The 21,740-nt window shown below is 42.0% G+C and overlaps 1 protein-coding gene across 13 annotated transcripts in view; it reads right to left on the reverse strand.

Annotated features, from left to right (window-relative positions):
• Positions 1-7,047: 7,047 nt before the first annotated feature.
• Positions 7,048-21,740, reverse strand: part of JADE1 (jade family PHD finger 1) — a 59,734-nt gene continuing 45,041 nt past the window's right edge. For 11 of the 13 annotated variants that reach the window (XM_043568616.1, XM_043568548.1, XM_043568589.1 and 8 more), the window contains 3 exons: positions 19,954-20,475; positions 14,451-14,568; positions 7,048-10,894 (listed from right to left, as the gene is read on the reverse strand). In XM_043568616.1, the coding sequence (XP_043424551.1) occupies positions 9,984-10,894; positions 14,451-14,568; positions 19,954-20,475 (1,551 nt within the window). In that variant the 3' untranslated portion in view covers positions 7,048-9,983. Of the gene's footprint in view, positions 10,895-14,450; positions 14,569-17,993; positions 20,476-21,740 lie in introns of those variants that run through there. The other 2 variants (XM_043568632.1, XM_043568639.1) reach the window with 1 other exon arrangement.

Consider the following 21,740-nt stretch of genomic DNA (forward strand, 5'->3'; position numbering starts at 1 on the left):
TCCAGTTGGATCTCCTTGAATACTTAGATATTCTCCAAGTAAAGGATAGGCTACTAGTCAGACAATAGGCCTTTCTTACCTCTGCTGAATTCGAACAGACTTAAGCTGGGTTTACCAACAGAACTGAACATGCGTGGTTATTTTTCTTTCAGAAAAGTTTGTTAGCTAATGATTTCAATGTAAAAATGTAGTGGAATTTTTGACATTTCTCATATTGGTCAGTCAGTCTTGCCTTCATTTACAAAGACATTATCATTTTTCTGTGAACTGTATTTTAGGCGATGGGGAAATGAATAGGAAAGAGTGAAAAGAAATGATGTAAATCTGAAATTAAGGACAACACAGCTAGTTCATTTTATTTATTCATATTTCTTTATTTGTGTCTCCCTGAGGAAGAAAAGAGATATGATTACCTCTTCTTCCTTTTGTATACAAATATGCAAATTGGGGCAGCCAACAATCTTCTAATTTCTCCTCTGGTATGAGCACTGTAACTACCCCAAATATGGGAGAACATTAGCAACAATTCAGCCATTCGTTTATTCAGCAAATATGAATATTTCATAGCTACACAGTCTGCCAAGCCAACTCGCAGACAAATCAAGGAAGAATGAAAAAATACTTTAAACATTTTAGTATAAATTCTGTTCTTTAACCATAATGTATTTCATCGGTTTTTCCAGAATAGCAAATCTGTAATGGGCTTTTTTACAAACATTTTAATAAAAAATAATGATTAGGTTTTCTTAGTTTATTTAAAAATGTATATATACATATAGGTATGTGCACAGTGAGGGGACACTGAAATACCCCACTGTGATGTATGAAATCTGTCCCTCACCAGCCCTTAAAACATGTACAAATATGTGCCTTTCGAGCAGTGTTAACATTCTTAGTATTTATATAGAAACTAAACAAATATGTATATACTTAAAAAAAAAAACATAGGATGGGAAGGCATCTTTAAGGTATTTTTTTTTACAACACTGGCACCCACCCAGCTACTGAGAAAACAATCTACACTAAGTGGTTTTGTAGCCCAAGGGTTCACCACAAAACATGCACATGTGCCCCACATTCCGGTAGACACCCCCATGTACTAGCTCTAACACCACTCTCATTTCTTCCATTCAAGTATATTGGAATGTAAGCATGTGAGAATAACATTATGGAGCTAACTTTGTATTTTCTCTAGTTTCTTTCTAAATATACATTCTTAAAGTTCACTGCTTTATTTTTAGAGAACAGATTAGTGCTGTTACCCTGCACCTCTGTCTAAATGCACTGGGGCTGGAGGGGGTGGGGGTACTCTCCCTTGAGATGGGCCAGTCTACTTTCCAACAGTCTGACCATTAGTCTGACCTTCCTTCCTTACCTTAATGTGCCTTCCTGCCTTAGTTCTACCTTGTGCAACAGAGTAAGTCTAAACCATCTTACAAGTGGCAGGTCTTCAGCCTTTTGAAAATAATCTTCATGTTCTGCCTGCACGTAAGTAAACGTCCCCATTTCCTCAGAGGAGTTGGTTTTGAGTCCTTTTGCCAGCCACCCACTGGTCTCTGAAAGTGCTCTGATTTTCACATATGCTTCTTCATTCATTCAGTAAATATTTATTGAGCACCTACTTTTTACACCAGGCATGCTTGGGATTTATCAGTCTTATGCCCAGAACCAAAAATTATATTCAAGGTGTAAAAAAACTACTCCCTTGTTCTGAATCATGACTGAGAGAGAGGTGGGAGAAGCATAAGTGATACCTACCTAAGTGTGGGGGAAAAACATGTATTAGAACCTCCAGGGGACGGATGTGGTTCAAACCACATACCCTTCCCCTTTTCCCAACCCCCCAAATAGTCTGACATGGTCTCTTATGGAAACATGCTTTGAGAGTTATTATAGTGAATCTTGGATATGTACCTGTAATTTCTCATTAGTATTTAGAATGAGAAAAAAATTATTCTACAATGTGTACTTCCATTAATGCCACTTAAAATCATGTTAGCTTTTTTGGAATTTGAATTTCAGTGTTGGAAATGTTGAGCATATTGTTAACTAAAATCTTCACGTCTTTTCCAAAGGTTTCGTTGCTGAGCTAAATCTTTGCTCCAGAAGCCAGACTGGTTGTTCATCCCTTTTAAATTTTATTATGTCATGACAGTGTGCTGAGGTCATTTTAGCTCCAATTCTGTCATCCAGTTTGTTACCTGTAAGCATAGGGACCATGTCTGCTTTATTTTTAGTGCTATGTTTCTTGCACCCATGACAACTTTTTATTTACGATGATGCCATCTATAGGTTTGGTAAACATACCACCCATATTTTCATGAAAATCATGAAAAAAAAAGAACTAGACAGATGTGAGTGCAGTTGGTCTCTTAGAACACACCAGCTCCCAGCTCCCATAATGTATAATTAATCAGGATCATGGGGCCTGGTTATTCAGCCCATTTTTAATCTGGCCTGTTTGCTGCTTCTTCACCATCACAAAAACATCAAGAAATACCCACTCTTCTGTCCAGAGAAAGTTTGTTTATGCTACAACTGTCATACTTCGCAGACCTCATCCAGTAGTCCTATCCAAGAAGAAAATTTATTCCGATAGATTTCTTTTTAGTAAATCCATGTAGCTGCCTAGTAATCACTATTTTTTTAATGTTCATTTAAAACCCTTGAAGCCTTTAATATGGCATCATGGAACTTTTCGTTCAATATTTTCATCCTATTTTCAAAGAATAAAATCAGAGCAAAATATGTATACAAAGTCTGCTCGCACTTAGATTTGTAAATATTAAAAATGTGATACTAGCACCTCCTTTCATATAAACGGTAGGGGGATAAAAGAGAATGAGAAAAGTTTTGTTTCTACAAATAACCGAAAGAATACATTGGGGAATCTTTCCCTGGATCTACAATAATCATGATGATCTGTATGAATAATGTCTATTTATTGAGCACCTATCATATGTAAGACATTGTGCTGGCATTTTGCATTTATTACCTTATATAATTCAACAGACTTGCTAGTTAGGTATTACTCCCTTTCCAAAGGTATCATAAAAGTTAAGTAACTTGCTTCAACTAGTCCTAAGTACTCAGAGTGAGTAAATGCCTTTCAAACATCACGTTTTAAAATATCATGCTTGTTTTGACACAGGAAATCATACAGTATGACATCAACCACTTTACAATTGCTAAACAATTTAACATATTTAAGTCTTTTTGGTAGATATACTTTTTTGGTGAAATGGTTATCACCCATTAAAGAAAAATGAAAACCTTCAAAAGAGGTAGCTAGCCCACTAATTATATAACTTCCCTTGCTTAGTTAGGTCTCTATTTTCCACCAAAGTTACTGGACTTTTTTTAGCCAGTTTCAAGTTTTGAAAAAATTACAAAATCCCACCAGATATGAAGGTGCTTTTCCTAAGAAATTTTCTATGTAATGCACGTAATCTGACAATCTCTTGAAGGTTTCCAGATGTAATGAGTGGTAATTTCACCCCCAAGAAAGTGTCATGTCTACCAAGTTGCTACCAAAAAATCTTAAATGCTAAATTGTTTAGCAGTTATAAAGTGATTGATCCAGTCTTGCATGCCTTCCTGTGTCAAAACAAGAGCATGGGATTTTAAGTTTATTTGAGAGAGATACAGTGTGTGTGGGAGGGGCAAAGAGCAGGGAGAAAATCCCAAGTAGTGGGCATGCAGCCAGATGAGGGGCTCGAACTCACAATGATCACATGTGAGATCATGACCTGAGCTGAAATCAAGATGTGGTTGCTTAACCGACTAAGCCACCCAGGCGCCCTAAGCATGGTATTTTAAAGTGTGATGTTTGAAAGGTATTTACTCACTTTGAGTAAGTACTTGGGAATAGTTGAAGCAAAGATATGATCACAGAGATTTAATACGAAAAAGAGAAGCTCAAACAATTCAAACAGTAAAGTTGGAACAGAGCCATAATTAGGAAGAAAAGAAGGAAAGTGCCCTTTGAGGCTGCTACGTGGCGGGGAAGGGAAACACCAGAGAAAAAATTTGCTTCATAAATTGTATCATACTGGTAATAATCCTGAAATTAGAACCATCAGCCAGATTAGTGGATAAAATAACCACAATTAGCCCATAATTATAAATACACTATTTCAAACAGCCATATGTAAGCCAAGGAAGAGTGAGAATATCAGGATACAGTAGTGATCCATTAGGAATGACTTTGCTATTAGGAATGACTTCACTATTTAATTTGGCATTGCTTGATTTATTCATTTCTGCATTTGATCTTTGCCAAAAGACTGAGAAGGACTTATTTCTAAAAAATAACCAGATTTTACTGTACTTTATATCACAAAATTACCGATTGCAAAGTTTTGCATAGAATCAGTTTGAAAAGTCTTAAGACATTAGTTCATCATCAAGAAACTATGTAACTTTAAATAATTCTCTTTAAGTTTCCAAGCAGTGTGTTAGGACACAGAATTAAGTTTCTGATAGCAATGTTATTTTCTTTGATCCTATATGCATAGATTTTACCTGTAAATATGTTTGTGTTACATAAATGTACACGTATGAAGCAAAACTAATTCCATTCAATTCAGGAACTGACTGACCACAAGCCTACTGTTGCTCGTCCTCCATTAGGTTATGTGCAGGTATTCATCCAGCACATGAACATGTTTTAGGCCAAGATTATTAGTTTTACTTTATAGAAACTCATTGAACCAAAGTTCACATATATAATCCTCAGTGAACTCAAGAACACATGAACTACTTGATGTGAACTATTTTTATATTCTGAGAGACAGTAGAGCCCAAGGAGCTGAGTTGTAGTCTGGCTGGGATTAACTCCCAGCTCTACCACCAACTGACCTTGAGCAAATTGTGCCCCTGTTTCCTCATCTGCCAATTAGATAATAGTGCCTACCTCACATGTTGTGAGCAAAGTAATATGCATAAAATACAGACCAGTCAGTGTCAGCCATTTGATAAATGCTTTGTAATTACCTGCAGAAGTCTGAAGGGTCCACTGAAGGCTATGTGGAATGACAGCATCAGTTTTTATTGTAGGTTACCACTGTGTAAATGGCATTATCAAGGCTGTAGCTAGTTGGGGGGAGGGATTAATTTCAGCAAGACTGGAGTCAAGGAAACCAGCTAAGAGGCTGCTGCAATAATCCGGGCAAGAAATGATGAGACTTAAACTATACGGCAGGTGGTGGTGGGATTGAGAGAAGTGAAAAATAACTGCTGCGTATGCATCTGGTGACCCGGATCACCATTTGGCTGTGGGAGTTGACGGAAGGACTCACAAAGGACTCCCAGGTTTCAGGCTTGGATGACATTCTCTAAGGCAGGATAGGGAAAAGGAGGCATTCCAAAATCTCAAGTGCCTGCATGCATCCAAGAGCAAATGCCCAGGAAGCAGTCCATTGGAACTCAGGAAGAGCTGGATTGCAGAGACCTCAAACTCGGCAGCAAAGAGAATAGTTGAAGTCAAGGAAGTAGATGACAGGTTTGCTTTTTTCCTCTTTTTCAATGACCAGGCAATTGAAGCTCTTCTACCCCAGACTAGAACACATCACCTAATGCAGTTCTGAGCATTAAAAGGAAATCACACTGAAGAGTTCAACCCTGAAGTTAACTGCAAAGTTTGCTGCAGATGGCTGATGTTTCAAAGGTAGAATCTGTTTTCTAAGTGATCTGGGTAAAAACATAAGCACAAGTCCCTGGTGCCACACTTCCCATCATGTATCACAGAATTGCCAGTGATAGGCCCTTCCTTTGGCTCCTGGGGACTTAATTTCCCTGGGGAACTATTGTGGTTATTCAACTTTAAGACCTTGCAGGAAGAACCACAGTTATTTCTCTCTGGGGTCTTACTCAGAGCAAGCAACATGGAAGTAAATAGTCACTAAGGAGGAACAAGAAGAAATAAGCTTTTAGCCAAATGTATGAACAATTCACATTTTTAAAAATGGCCAAATTTTTACAATAATTATAAATTAGGGACAGTGACACGACCCTGTCATGGCTCATAATCTAGAAGAGAATGCAGACTATAAACCCATACCAGCTTTGCTGTTCCCAGTATGAAGTATATATGCTGATTTCTGCATGTAGTGGTTAAATACTATTTCAGGCAGGGAGAACACCAAACCAGAAATGAGAACTAGGGTCTAGGCCCAGTTCTGCCAATACCTAATGCTGTATGTAATCTTGGACCTACCTTCTATGTAGGATGCAGAGGGTAGCTCTTCTTGGTCCTAGTGTTCCAGAATTCTGCAATCAAAAGAAAGCATTTAATGAAACTACTCTTTGAAAAATCATTCTTGAAGGACCTTAAAGTCTTCCTGTCATTCGGAAATAACTTTTTTTTTTTTTTCTTTTTTTTTTTTTTTTTTTTTTTTTACCTCAGAAGGCTCACTGAGTAACATGTTGGAGAAATCAAAGCCTTGTTCTTACTATAGTCTACCATTTAGTAAATGCCTACTGCTTTATGAGATGCTTTTTATGCACTTGCCTTAGTTATCACAATAACCCCAGGAGAGGTAGTGGGATGTTATCCTTTTTTACAGAAGGGAAGATCGAGGCTTATGCAGGGTAGGTGACTTGGCAGAGGTCACGTGTCTGATAAGCTCCAGTTCAGCCTGTAAGCCCAGGTCTCTCTGATCCTATAGTCTAAGTTGCTTCACCAACAGTTTATTTTCAGATCAAAAACTGTATTCTGAAAAGAACCAGGTGAGAAAGACCAAAAATCAAACTATTATCATTTTTCATTGTCTCACCATCAGAGTTGAGCCAAACAGCAGCCCTGTGGACCTGTGCTCTGGTGAGAAAGACCAAAAATCAAAACTATTATCATTTTTCATTGTCTCACCATCAGAGTTGAGCCAAACAGCAGCCCTGTGGACCTGTGCTCTTCCATAATCTTGTTGCCCGCTATGGTTCTTACTCCTAAACTGTGAGACAGGAAACGTACACCACCCATTCAGGACTGCTGTTTCATACACACCTTTAAATATTTAGCAAAATCAGATTTCAAAAGACACTTAAGAATGTATTGCAAAATGTACAGCATTTATTCACATACAGACAAAAAGGCACAAATTCTACTAAATAGTTCAACAAAAAAATACAGCTGTCCTCAACTAGTTTTATAAATACTTTCAAAAAGGGGGTAGAAATAAATACAGGATTGGGCCATGTAATATAAAATAGTCATCTCTACATATACTTTGTTTAATTTCTGATTTTTAACTCTTCATGCACCTTTTTTTTTTCCAATTTTAGCTGAATGGACACCAAGCTAGGCACATAGTGAAAAATCCTCTGTACAAGGTTACAAATGTAATGACAAGTTCGTCCATTTCAAAATAATTAAGATTTGTACACAACACATAGAACCCTTCATTTCGATTTTGTGTTTATAACCTAACAAATGACATTCCAGGCAACTTTACAAAAGTTTAACTAGCCTACATTTTGACATAATACATTGATCATAATCAAAGATATTTCTTGGTCAGGATGCACAAGGAAAGATAAAGCTGAAAAGAAAGGAGCAAATGGTTCCACACTAATAGAGTGCAAGTGGGTGGGTGGGTGTGTGGGCTGCTGCTATGGCTGCCTCATACAGAGTTCCCAGCAGGACATGAACTAACTGACAAAGCTATCATTACACTGTCAGAGAAACCGTGCTCTATACCATTTGCATTTCAAAGCAGGAATAAAAAGTGTGGGCTTTTTATTTTTTGTGTTTTGTTTTTGTGTGGGTTTTTCTTTATTTTTTTGTTTTGTTTTGGTTTTTTTTTGGTTCAGCATAACTTGGAACTTTGAAAGCTTTTCAACCTAAATGTGGGGAAAAAACAGGTAAGGCATTATTTTTGCACAAAACTAGCATTCCTAAATAGTGCAAATGAATCTGATACCTCTTAAAATGGTGAGAGGTCATATACTTACTAAAATTTAGATTTTCTTTCTATGGCTTGACAAATTACCCCTCTATATATTCTACTCTCACCCAGAGCTGTTGCTGTGGTCAAAAGGTTAACTGTGAAAAGTGTCCACCTTCTTCCATATCCAGCAAAAAGGTTTCTGCTCATATGCAAAAAAATCTGATTTTTAAATTACTAGTGAATGTACAGCTTGGATCCATTAGGAAACTCCTAATATCTGTAGCAACAGCTTATCTGGAGAGAGCAGTCTTTCAAAATGAGCCCTGTAGCTCAAAAATAGTCAATCTAAAAACCTGGGTCATTCTTTCCCCTCCCCTGAATTAGCTACTAAAATGTATCTGAAAAGTTAAGACTTGGTTTGAAAATGTCATACATACAATGGGGATGCATCAGATCTACTATTTGATCATCTGATAAAACTTGCATAGCAAGATGGAATTCAATAAGCCTTTTTTGCTGTTGACAATCACCTGGAAGACTTGAAAGGTAACTACAGAACTCAAAGCATCACTCATTAAGTATCAGAATGTCCCTGCCACATGGAAACAGATGTATAAATGAATCAGGAATCTGAATACTGATATTAACAAACTAAGGATAATTTAGGGGAAGTTGGGCTTGTTCCAAGTGCCCATAATTCTAAATCTCATTGCTATTTAAACTTTCCTTCTCTTAAGTTTGATTCACAACTACATTGAATTCCAAAGAAAATTAACAGGACCTTAACACTATCCACTGTCTTAATACATACGCACTGCAGTGAGTGCAAAAACAGAACATTGTACTCAAATTTAATGCTAAATTCATTATTGCTGATAACTTACTAGTTATTGCCATTTGCAATTAGAAAGTCCAAGTTACGAATTGGAGCTTAGAACTCTGACTCCAGGAAACCTATTACACTTCAATCTCTTTCCCGTATAACCTTGGTCAATGGTTAAGAGGTTATCGCAACTTATTGCCTTTCTATTGTTTTTAAAATATAACTTATTTTGTTTTTTTTTTCCTTTTTTTTTTCCTTTTTTTTTTTTTTTTCTTTTCCTTTTCCTTAAGGAATCCGTTCAGGTTGGAAGCCCAGATTCCCCAACATACGCACTAGTGGTTGGCTCTGGGCAGTTATGTCACCAGAGTCTGGAAGTTCATCACTTAAACTTGAATAGCCATTAGTATTGTTGGAAGCCAGACGGCCAGGTATCGCCAAAGGCCAGGGAAATCCCAAGCTGGCCCAGAAAGCAGTGGTTAGGGAAGAGGAAGGTCAAAGGTACTGAAAACATGGAACCAGCTGCCCTTTCTCACAGATAGAACTTTCTAACGGCTTCACTCTCCACCAGTCCCATTCCCACAATGCATTCAAGTGCTTCAGGCAATAGGACCTAGCTACATTTACCCCAGCTCTCCAAGCTGCAGCAGCTCTACCCTGTCCCTTCAGATTTGCAAGTAACAACCTTTGTTAAGATTCTCTCTTTCCCATCCGCAATTATAATTTACACTTGAATTCCCTAGAGTTACTGAAGCTTCAGAGCTGCTGCCTAGAACTAGAATGCAACAAAAACAGCCTTGTGGGCCAAAGTATAAACAGGATTTCAAGTTCTACCACAGTCCTAGAAAGTAAGTTTTATGGGCTAATAAATGGTACGTGAGGGTTTCTCAAGAACTGCATCTGATTCCGCATATTCAGGTAACCAAGAGTTTGTGCTTTGGGAAGGATACAGAGGGCAGTAAGAACTCAGGAGGCTTCTGTGAGCCTTGCCCTCTTTAAAGACTTATTTCATTCATTCTTATTTTAGTGTTTAATTCAGCCTCTAGTCTTAGCGGTGTCTTACAATCTACTCTTGTGTTTCCTCAACAAGTTGCAGATAACACACTTCTCACAACAATGATTTATAAATGACTCTGAAAAAAAAAAATTCAATCTGACTTGCAAGTAAATGTGTTTGCGTAGCTCAGGAGTGATGGGTTTCTGCGTGTCCCCCGCGTCAGAGCTCCCGTCTAGCAACTCCGTGACAAGCCCACGGTGCTCCCACACCATCTGTTTCATCAAGAGGCCAAGATGCTTCTCCTGATAATGTCTGTCCTCCTGTTGATGGTGCTGCTGGCGTGTATACATTTCTTCTCTGATGCCTCACTCTCTGAGTCACTCATCTCTACATCAGGGACATACCCGTCATTCTCATTGTCAGATTTTAATTTGTTTTTGGCCCTTTCCTTAGCTGGAACTCTGCCTAGGCCCAGATAGGGGTAGTCTGAGTGCTGGTGGCAGGCCCCCTCATGGGCCTCTCCCTGCTGCTGCCGTTCCCCCTTCTTTGGAATCCGGAATCCTCCCCAGTTCTTCACCGGGCTGGCAGGCGTTGTAGGCACTTTGACTGCAGTCTGGTTATAGTTTACTCTGATTAGGGAGCCGTTGCACTTGGGCACTATCTCCTTCCTTGTGCCGGGTGCTGACTGCCCCCCTCCAGGGGAGGTGGTAGCTCGTGTGCTGTCCAGATGCCTCTGGGACATGTCTGTGGACCTGAGAGGCTTGTGGCTCTGTTTACAAGATCTGTCCTTTAAGTCTCCCTTACTGAGATCACAATGGAAACGATGGTCTCTTCTGTCCCCGTGGTCGGGCACCACCACACCATTTTTCTGTTGTGCTGACAGGAGACGCGCTTCTGCAAAGGTCTTTTCAAAACTCAAAAAGCTCTCTGGGACCACCATCCCCTCCCTTCTACCACACAGGTCTGGCTGCTTCAGCAGGGCTTTGCCTCCACTCCCAGTGCTGTTCTGCAATGGATCTCGCTTATGGGGCTTTTTCAGCGAATGAACCAAGGAAGTACCCATTTGCTTCCTGAAGAACGCAGAATGCCACTTCAAGTCCTCTATCTTGGGAGCATCAGGGCCCACAGAAGGACTGTTGAACAAAAGCATGTTTTCCAGTGAGGACGAGAAGCAGGAAGATGAAGGCACACCTATGAACATATAACCACAGAGAAAGAAAAATTACAGAGGCAGATCCAGAACAATTAAATTCTAGACCCGTGGCATGGCCCTGTTAATGCAAACTTCCCACCCAACACTACAATATACAACACCCCATTTATAAAAATTTGGTTTTTCATATAAAGATATTACCTGCCTTGAGAATCTGCATACTCCATTCAATATGCTCTTATTTTATAAAATACCTGAAGCTCACAAACTTTTTCATGAAACATCTAAGAAAAATATTTTCTGGGCACCTGGGGGCTCAGTTGGTTGAGCATCGACTTTGGCTCAGGTCATGATCTCACAGTTCATGAGTTGAAGCCCCGCATTGGGCTCTGTGCTGACAGCTCGGAGCCTGGAGCCTGCTTCAGATTCTGTCTCCCTCTTTCTCTGCCCCTCCCCGACTCGTTCATGTTCTCTCTCTCTCAAAAATAAAACATTAAAAAATTTTTTTTCCTTCAGAGTAACTGATCTGACTTTCATAGAGGAATCCATGCCAAATCCATCTGGTGGTCAAGCACTGCCCCTACCCCTGCACCTAGCTAGTCACCTGCCTTGCCTCCCTACAAGACAGCACCACAAGGGGAGGCAGCAGGTCTCCACAGTTTCCTTCTCCAAAGTAAATATACCCTCATAGGGCCATAGTAAGGATACATAGATGTAAGTACATGAAATGAGAATGGAATGTTTAAAATCATTCTTGACACATAGTAAATGTCTTTTAAAAAGGTTTACTATTATATGCAAAGCCCATTTGTGGAATTAAACTGAATTATCATCCAACATGAGGATAGGTTAAAATGGTGTTTTTCATTTCTGATGTAAATCACAATAACTAAATTTCACAGTACAACCCAGTAAAGTTTACATTTCATGAAATCATATTAGCCTTCACCATGTGATGTGGCACTCTGACATTTTCTATTCTATGTCACTTGCTTTTAATGCTGGTGGTGACCCACTGAATTCATCTCACAACCAACTTACGACTTAGAACCCTCAGTGTGAAAAACACTGAGTGAACTTATTAACACACTGGAGTTCATGGACCACATTTCTGCAGGAGCCTCCAGGACATCTATAAAGAGCCAATTTCATGTTTTGTCTCCCATAAAGGATAAACCACCAGGAAAACAAGGCTCTGCCAGGCAGGAGCCTACATGCGACCTCACTGCTCAGCAGACAAGGACCCTGCATGTAAACAACAGAGATGGCAACTCTAAACATGAACCTGCTAAGTCACAGGGGAAGGGGTTTTACAATCTGCTGGGCTAAAGATGTGTGCTTTCTCAAGAATCAACTGTTAGGGCCACCCTTCACACCACATTTCTTTTCCTCAGTCGCCTACTGTGGGAAAACCAAGGTAAGAGGGACTGACATTTTCTAAATTCTGATTTCCATCTACTTGGGATCCAGGTCTCTGAAAAGTCTCCGACTCACGACCTCCCATGAGCACGGTCTCCACTGAGGACACTCTCATCCAACAGAACGGCCCTGCTCATTCTCAGATTCACACACCAGAGTCTAAACCGCAGACCGTGACTGACACTTAGAAGTCATGGCTGTCCTCCACCTGAAACCATCTATCTTATAAGACATGAGATCCACTTGGGGCATGAGTAAGAACACAACTGAAAATCTAAAACCTGGAAAAGAAAAAAAAACAGGCATCCTGAAGGTTTCCCCTTCATTCCCTGTGGCATCCTGCAGTTAGATTAATGTTGCTTTCAACCCATCAGACTCAGTATGGTTCATATCTCAGAGGGATGGGAGGGTTTGTTTACCTTCTCTGGAACAACAGTAGGTTCTCATTACAGCCCTGTTACACAAAATACTTCCTAACCTGGGTAAGAATCTCAATCACCTACCCAAGTAAAAACCTCAGCCATGAAATGCAAAAAGCTCCCTGCAGTATCCATGAAAAATGACCCTTAAGTGAAATCAGATGAAAATGCGCTTTACAGCTTATTTTTATAGGCAATCACTCATTACATAATACCTCAACAAGAGTCACAGAAAGCCCTCCAATGGCAAAACTCCACAGGTACAACCCGCACTAACGGCCATGTGCAACGGCAGCTCTGACAGCTTGGCCTCTGCTGGCTGGACACTGGCCAATCGGCACCAGACAGCCTTCCATGTGGGCTGTTTGTGTGAGGACGCAAAGGCAAGGGATAAAACAGGTCCCATTTATTTGCATTCAAGTAGGAATAACGAACGAAAGAAGTTCACTTGAAAGAATCTGAATCACTTATGAACCCTACTTAGAAAAACTTACTTCAACTCATTTTAAATCACAACTATCAACTCTAGTTAACGATACATCTGAAAACTATTTATTCTCAGGAAGAAAATATCTAGGTTAACATTAGTAAGTTAATGCCATTAGTATTAACTATGTAACACCTCAAGAATATCATTCAAAACTCCCTAAGCTTTTTTTCTCTTTGTTCAGCTGACCCAATTTACCTCTAGTTCCATACATCTGGTTAGTTTTAGGTAAACCAGAATTCGGATTTCCATATAATAGGATAGAACAATGTCTTTGTTGTTTCTGCATGTCAGTCTCTACAGACACTAAAAGCCACAGAAACAGGAAAAGCCAGCGTCTGTGCCTGCATATGTGTCTGGGGCCACATGAAGGGAGCAGTGTGAACACTGATGCTCTGGCCCAAGGGCAGAGCAGGGCCACAGAGCTCACTGAAGACCCGCCAGACCCACCCCACATACCTCCTTCTCTGAAACCTTTACGAGGCCAGCTGTGCAGGGCTCACGTTCACAGAGTGTTAGTGCTCAAAGACTCGCTAGAGGTCATGGTTCTGAACCAAGCCCCTTTTACAGATCAAGAGTCCCAGGCAGGTTCAGCGACTTGGCCAACTTTGCACTCCACCTCCAAGTCACTGAAGTGCTCTCCAGAATTGAGCAAGTTCCCCTTTTCACTTCACCTAGCCCAGAAAAATTAAGTAAACACTTGATGCTGAATCTCAAAAATCAAAATTCCACCTACACCAAAAAGTACACTGTGAACGTTATCTAAACATGGATATGTGTCTTAAGAACACAGTCTTAAGATACCTTATTTATGATATGTTACAGGTAGATCCGAAGGATAGATAATCCATAAATCTTTACAGGTGTCCCCATGACACTTTATACATTTATCAAGTGCTTTGCAATATAACGTAGAAGTTGGTTTTGCTTGCATGTCACAATAACTCCCAGAAGGAAGCTCGAGATACCTTCCTCATATTACACAGGAGGAAATGGGGGAGCCTCTGAAAACTTAGGCTTACTTGTATTTGGCCTATAAGGAGAGAATTTAGGATTCGACCTCTAGTTGAGGTCAAATTCATAGCCCTTTTCCCTATTACCATGATGCTTCAAATGCCAAAAGATTTTCTTTGAATATCAAAGTCTGTGCTATTCAGATTCTCCTATAGCATAAATAAAAGAAAATTAAACATTTTTTTTTCCTCAACAGAACGTTAAGGTTTACAAACCCCTGCACTACTGTTTGACCTACAAGAGCTTAATGCGTACCTGAAACTCTTTCTTGCTCCAAGAGCTTAGTGTAAAGATTGAATATCTGTTCCTGGACTTTGCACACAGATCGCTTAATCTTTTCCCTGCGGGTCACCATGTAAGTGAGGTTCCGAACCTAGAACGTAGAGAATAAAGATTCTAAGTAAGTAATACATTATAACGGTACTTTGGTGTTGGTTTTTTTTTTTTCTAAACATGAGAAATTTGTCCCGCTAGGGTCTTGTGTGACATCTGAAATCAAGATGTACTTCAAACACTTTATCCAATCTCTAATCTCCTTTGGGGCTGTTAACTAGGATTCCACATATACCCCTCAATGTAGGGGGCAGCACAAAAAAGACTAGGGACTCAAAAGCCCTGCCCGCCCCCACCACCCCCAGCCTGAGGCTCATCCTCAGGGGAAGACTGCCGGGGTCCCGGTCCAGACTTGCTACCTCTTGCCAAGGAGCTCTGCTTACCACCCCTCAGTATCCTCTTTCCACCAATTCTATTATCTAAGGCTTTAGAGCAGTTCAGAAGCCACTTTGTCAAGCATTTTCTGAAGATGGAATTAGGTAAGCACAGAGTCAAGGGCCATCACAGGAGGAAACTCCCTCCCCCCTCAAAAAAAAAAAAATTAACCCTGCACAGAGCCCACTAGAAGACCAAACGGTCACCAGGAAGCCAAGTAAACTTGTCAACTGGATAGTTGAAATGTGAGTTCACAGGTAGCTAATGTGTTCCTAGAGTGTGAAGCTAGGTAATGTCCTCACTTTGCCATTGACATGCCATCAACATCTCAAGGCCAGCTCGTGTCACCACTTGAAGAACTGACACTGCCCTTGTCCAGAATCACCTGTAAGTAACTGAAAGGACCCAAGTGCTAAGAGCTCCACTTTGTATCCCATGGCAGGCACTGGGATCACGTGCATATGCTAACAAATATGAACTAGTCGACACCCAAATCTGTTCCCCATTTTTAAAGCCACCTGTGATCAGGTGATACGAAAACAAAATAGTAAACCCCCTTAAATCCTTCAGTCCTCAAACCTACTGGGAAACCTGACTGGATTATTGCACCTGAAAACACAAATGTCAAATTTAACACAGCAGGGATACAATTAAACTTCTTCAGGAAGATGAAGACAAGATGCCCTAAATAGCTCAGTGGCAGGAGTGAAGGGACGCTGCATCCCCATCACGTCTTCTGTCCAAGGCAGGACTACACTCCCCTAAAAATTCACGTCTTCCAGAGGCTTGGGCAATCCCTTCCCTGACAACCTTCCTTGAAATGGGCAAGTTCGAGTCACCAATCTTTTCTTCTGTTAGAATGGCAACAAGCCACACACACGACTGCACTCTGGCTTCTGTGCAGAGACCTCCCCTAGAGTTTCCAGTCCTTTTAGACCCTAACAATTCCAGCTGTTCTGTCCTGAGTTGTACTCAATCAAGGCAGTCTTGTTTGCAAGAGGACAGAAGGCATAAAGAGGAACAGGTTGGCTGGCTTTCACACTGCATCATGGTGCAATTTACTGGCCTAACACCAGGTCACCAAGTAAGGCTTCTGCTGACCCTAACCAATTCACGGACTATTTAGGATGTTCCTAACATCTCTCTTCTTGATGTGTAGACAGACGTGTGTGTATGTGTGTTCTTAGAATTAAAGAACTGAAAAGAAAATCACTCTCCCTGTCTCAGAGTAAATATTATTTTGGTGCAATTTACCTTAGCTAAAGCCCGTTCTGATAGCCTCAGAACCCCAGGCCAGGAAGTAGGTGTCTTATAAAAATCATGACCAGTTTGGGGATAGAAGTGGCTAATAGTGTCTTTGATAAATACTGTTTCACCCAAGGTGGATATTAAGAGTGGAAGCTCAAAAAGAAGAAGGGGCAAGACTTAGATCTGTAGCACAGATTCAGAACTTTTGGAGAACAGTTTTTACATCAAGACAAGGCATCCAACTTCTGGAAATAGGAAATGGAAACAAATTCTGACATCCTAGGAACAGATAAGAATCCTCTTCTTTTCAAGTCAGAGGTACAGCCAAGATAACTTCCATTTCCCTTACTCAAAATTATGCATGAAAACAGAGTATCCAAACTTCACATATTATTTAAATTCAATTTTGGTAGCTTCAACCACTACCCCCAGGAAAGGCTTCCACCCTGGCTAAGTGGGCAAATTCTACTTCTTTCTCCCATGATCTCTGATGAGAAACCTCTTCCTATAACCCCAAAAAACTAAGGCCAGGGTGGATTTTCAATGGAACAAATCAGCCCATGAATAACCCAGGCCTAGCTGACCACATTTAGAACAGCGAGCGCCCTGAACTTTTTTCCCTCCCTTATGCACAGAACACTCCTCACACAGCTTCCATCAGCAGTCCCTGTAGTAGAGCTGAACCGAGGCTCTATCCTCAAAACATACCCTGCACGTGGCCCTTCCTGTGCACTACTCAACTAAGTGTCCTCCCCTGCTGACCAAAAAAAAAAGCCAGTTCATGGGTGCACTCTCCCTCACACCATGTTAAACCAGAGTCCGGCTTTCCCCAAAAGCGGTGGTTCTCAAACAGAAACATGTGAGGACCCTAAAACACAGAATGCTGGCCCCTACCCCATTTCTGGAGTCAGAGGTGGGATCCAAAACTTGGCACTTCTGTGAGGTGTCCAGGGAATGTTGCTGCTGGCTGGGGCCCACACTCTGAGAACCACTGCCCTCGGGAATCCAAGAATGGTTTCAAGGGGTTTTCTTCAATGCCAAAACACTCCTTGCAACACTAAAGCTTAACATGCCTTTCATCCAGGGGTAACTAGAACCTCTACCAGATTTTCAAAGGTGACCATTCCACTGTGTTGAGTAGGATAGCCTCCCAGGGGCTGGCCCTTTCCGATGACCCAGCCACAAGTGCACAGGCAGTACGTCTTTATCTGAGCACGTACTCATTTACGGATGTTTACTGCATCTTTTAAAAGATGTCTAGGGGAAAGGAACCCCACCAGAGTGAGTGGCAGCCTCAGGAACTTGACATAGCCACAGACTACACATGAGCAATGGTGTCTTCTTAAAGATGTTGGTTCTCAAACCCTCCTAAAATCCACTCCTGCCACCTTTCTGATCCAGAATTGTACCCAGGTGTGCAATGCCCCAAGGTGTGTATTTGCAAAAAAGAGCTATTATCAGTTATCAGTGGTTTACATTTCTAATGAAGTCTACTTATTTGTCAGTTTGGTATTGACCACAGCCTTGATCACAGACTCGTGTATTCCTGGATTCTGCATACCTGCTGTGAACTACTGTGTGAATTAGAAATCCAACTTAATTCAAACACAAAGTAATTTATTTGTTCTGGTTACCCCTGCCCTGATAAGCCTTTGGCCTGACATATACTTGTTGTCTATAATTACAAAGAACTGTGCAGCTCTCAAGAGCACAGCAAATATTTCAATTTTTAAAACCCAGAAAACATATTTTTCATTATAATAAGCCCATTTAAAACTGACACTAAATTCCCTAAGATCTCTTAAGCTTTTAATAAAGTAAATGTAAGTAATGCCACACACACACACAAAAATCCTGATTTATTCCCTGTTTCTCATACATCATTGGTATCATTCTACTTAAAACCAACAGTGATGACTTCAAAAAAAAAATGTTTAGAATTGAATTATAAGTGCATGTTAATCTGAGTAACTTAAGTACAGAAAAGAGTTAGTACACCACAAGCATTTTCTACACTTTTATTTTGTGGTGATTGTGAGACAAACACAGTCCAAACATTTAGACTTCTCGTCCTCCCTCCTGAGGACTAACTGACTCCATAGCTCATGCACCCCAAGTACAGCAGTTGTCAGGCTGGGATAATATAATGGCTTCCCACCAGGATTCCAGTTTATCCTTCTGAATCCCTTTCTCAGCTCTTAACAAAAACGCCACACACACAATGTGGTCGAGGCGAGGTCTTCTTTACACTCACCACCAGGGGGGGCACGGCAGCACAAAGGCCTCACAAACCCTCCGGCGCTTCACGCCTGCCTTTCCTGCTCGGCCTCTGCCTGAATCTGGAATCCTAACTTGGTCATGGAAGGGGTGTTACGACAGCTGGTCCTTGGGCACTCAAGTCTCGTACTAGAAGGATCTCTAATGAACACTTAATACTTTTGCTCCTCTGCCGTCTAGAACAGGGCCATGCAGGTCTCTGTGAGATCTGGATCTTTGGCTTAATACTGCTCCTTTTTTTTCCCTATTCCTTGCCTACACTCTCATATTTCAAATCATCTACGTGTCAGATCCTCTCCCAGGCAGATGAATCACACCCTGCTAATAAGTGAGGTGCTTGGGGGAGATGCGTTAACCATTTCAGGCCACTTGGGTGCCTTTCAGTGCAGGATCCTTCAGGCCAGAGAGCCTCAGTCCCATCTCCTCTGCACTAATGAATTCAACAGTAGCTGGCAGTCAGGCGAGATGACGAAGAAGATGCTCTAAGATGTATCCCCAATTAGCAAGTCTCAGAGACTACCTACAGGGAGCAGGAGGCCCTGGAGGGAAGAGAGCCCATTCCTAATTATTCCAGTAGCAGGAAGGGAGGTCCAGACTGGGACTCCAAAGGTAATGGAGAACTGGGGAGGCACAAAACAGCAAACAGTTGAGGGAAGTGCCATCAGCTGAGGCTCCAGGCAGCCAACAGCTACTACGTTCAGCAATCCAGTAGTGTTATAAACTAGTGTCCTGAGCATTATAAGGGGCTCCTCAGACAGATCAGATACCCCTATGCACCAGGTACCCCACCCCACACCTGCACAGACACACTGCATAGACACACATGGGCATGGACACACGAGCAGACACGCACAACATACAGACACTGCCTCAGTGATGACTTAGCACCTCGTTGCCAGGAGTACCCTCTGGAACAGATATGCACGTGTATATAAGATCATGCACACATATCAGCACCCACAGCCTGCTCTCCTCCGTGACATTACCGGAATGTCCCTGTGAATCAGCCAAGAAATGAAGGTGGGCCAGAGAGGCGGTGCTTCGCTCTCCTTGATGAGCCCGTCACAAGCACCCAGTGTTTCCCCAGGTTGAACAAGAGATCTCTCTACTTCTGTCCGCCCCCACCACGAATTAAATCCACCTGGTTTTCTTTTCTAACTCCATTTGCAAACAATTCTGAGCCAATCCTTTGGTCATTTTCCCTGGGGCTCAGTTCCCACTAGTACTGGAATGAAAGGCGGAGGGGACACACCCCATGTGATCTTACAGAAGAACAATAAGGATTAATAGGAAAGTGTTTTAAAAATAAATCACAGAGAAGCTCCCCACTCTGTGGCAGTCTTACACATATGTACAATGAGTTTACCGGCCCATAAGTATATTGAACCAACACAACCTCATGCTGCAGTATGTACAAGGGTCTGAGAGTAAATGAACTGGCTACCATTCCTTGCTCTGGGCGAGCAGCCGCCTCTTTGCAATCTTCTTTTCTAAGTCACTACAAGGTGTCAGTGTCAATCATTACCCTCTCCAGGTCCTGCCGCAGATGAGTGAACAGCTGCAGCCTCCTAAACAAGACATCCTGCTCCCTCTTCGCTAGATTGTCCTCTTCGTCTTTCTTTGGAGTGATCAAGGGCTTGTTGAAGTTGACCTTCCTCTTCAACTTCCAGTACTGGTACAGGAAATCCACTACTTCCTCAGGCAGCCGCAGGGCCCTGGCAACATCCAGCAGGTTGACGAAGGTGTAGAACTCATCTTCCAGCTGCTGCAGCTTCTGCTTACGGACACTCACCCGGTGGGCCTCTTCTTGATTCTGCTCAAGGCTGGCAAAAGGCTCCAGTGGATTCCGAGGGGAACACTCAGAGGCCCCATTCTCCTGAGTGGCCCCCTCACCGAGGCTCTCCTCGGGTTTTCTATGTGAGCTGTGCTTCGGGCAGTAGGACTTGAACTTGACTTCATCGTTCTCCGCCAAGATGGTCTTCATCTCCAGGCCCCGGTCGAAAGCACAGGTCACGTGAAAGGCTGTGCGGCAGTTCTTCACAGAGCACTGGTAAGAACACAGGAAGGAGAGAAGAGACCGTTATGGAGTGACGGGGCTGAAGCCCCTCCAAGCCAAGCACCCCCCATGCGTGCGCGCACACGCACGCATACAGACACACAGGAAGAGCAGCACCTCGAACACGTGCCGGGGCAGGACATTCTACCTGGATCAACCCTGGTACACCGAGTCATATTTTAAGTAAGGTAAGGCTTGGGATTTAAAGGAACTCTTTAGGTGAAAGGTTTGGTGAACCAACCCTTTGGCTGAAAGGTTTGGTGAACCAACCCAACTCCCAGAAAGGTAACTGTATCCAAAACGCCTCTAAAAGCAGACACAATTATACAAAGGCCACACACAAACGGTGGTCTGGCACTCAGATTATATTTAAAAAGAACATGTGCTCAACATGCAAAGTAAACTTTGAAACATTAATTGGTGTTCCTAGATTTGAACTCTTTTAAAAGTGTGCTTATATTAAAAGGTTGAAAAAGAATCTCTTCAGGAAGAATGACTGCTAGTCAGAGTTTTTAAAGGAACGTGAATCCTCATTCTCACCCCCCAGCCGAGAAGAGCCCAACACAAGTGGAAAAATAAATGCTACAGTTCCTCCAAGCAGCCAAGGGCTGCTCACGTCTGAGGAGAATGAATGAAACAACTCCTGGATGAGCAGGAAAGAAAAGGAGAAAAGAGAATCCAGCACAGGAAGGCAGATGAGAAAAGGTCTCCTCACCCGTGAAGAAGCTCCAGCATATGCAGAAAGCTCCAGGGACCAGCGCAGGCCCTGCACGGAGACCAGTGTGCGCAGGGACTGGTAGTACCGGCTACTCCCAGCGTCACGTGTGCCTGACTGCTGAGCAGCAGAACCATGAAGGACCTGCTTCCTGTGGGTCACAGGGAGGTCGACCTAGAGACCAGGCACCACCCAGCCATGCCTTCCTCCTCACTGAACACCTTCCCTCTCACTGCTTGCTCAGGGCTATAATTTAGTGCCTTGATTCAGATGGCAAGCCAGAAGCCCAGCAGGAGGAAAGTCATTAACTTCTCCCCATCTGATCTTGCTGGGCGAATCCCTGGAAGGAGGTTCCTTGTGGTGACTAAAGCCAGTCCCTCAAAAGCAACACTGTATTGTCTGAGGCCAAGTGATCCCCGGGCACACCAGGGCTGCAGAGAGGAGCAGAACCCAGTGGCCCAAGGCCAGCTTGAAAAGCTTAATTAAACTCATTCAACAGACCCCGAATCCTAGAATCACAAATGGCAGAGGCTTGAGTTGG

This window comes from Prionailurus bengalensis, chromosome B1 (assembly GCF_016509475.1).
Source record: "Prionailurus bengalensis isolate Pbe53 chromosome B1, Fcat_Pben_1.1_paternal_pri, whole genome shotgun sequence".
Classification (NCBI taxonomy): domain Eukaryota; kingdom Metazoa; phylum Chordata; class Mammalia; order Carnivora; family Felidae; genus Prionailurus; species Prionailurus bengalensis.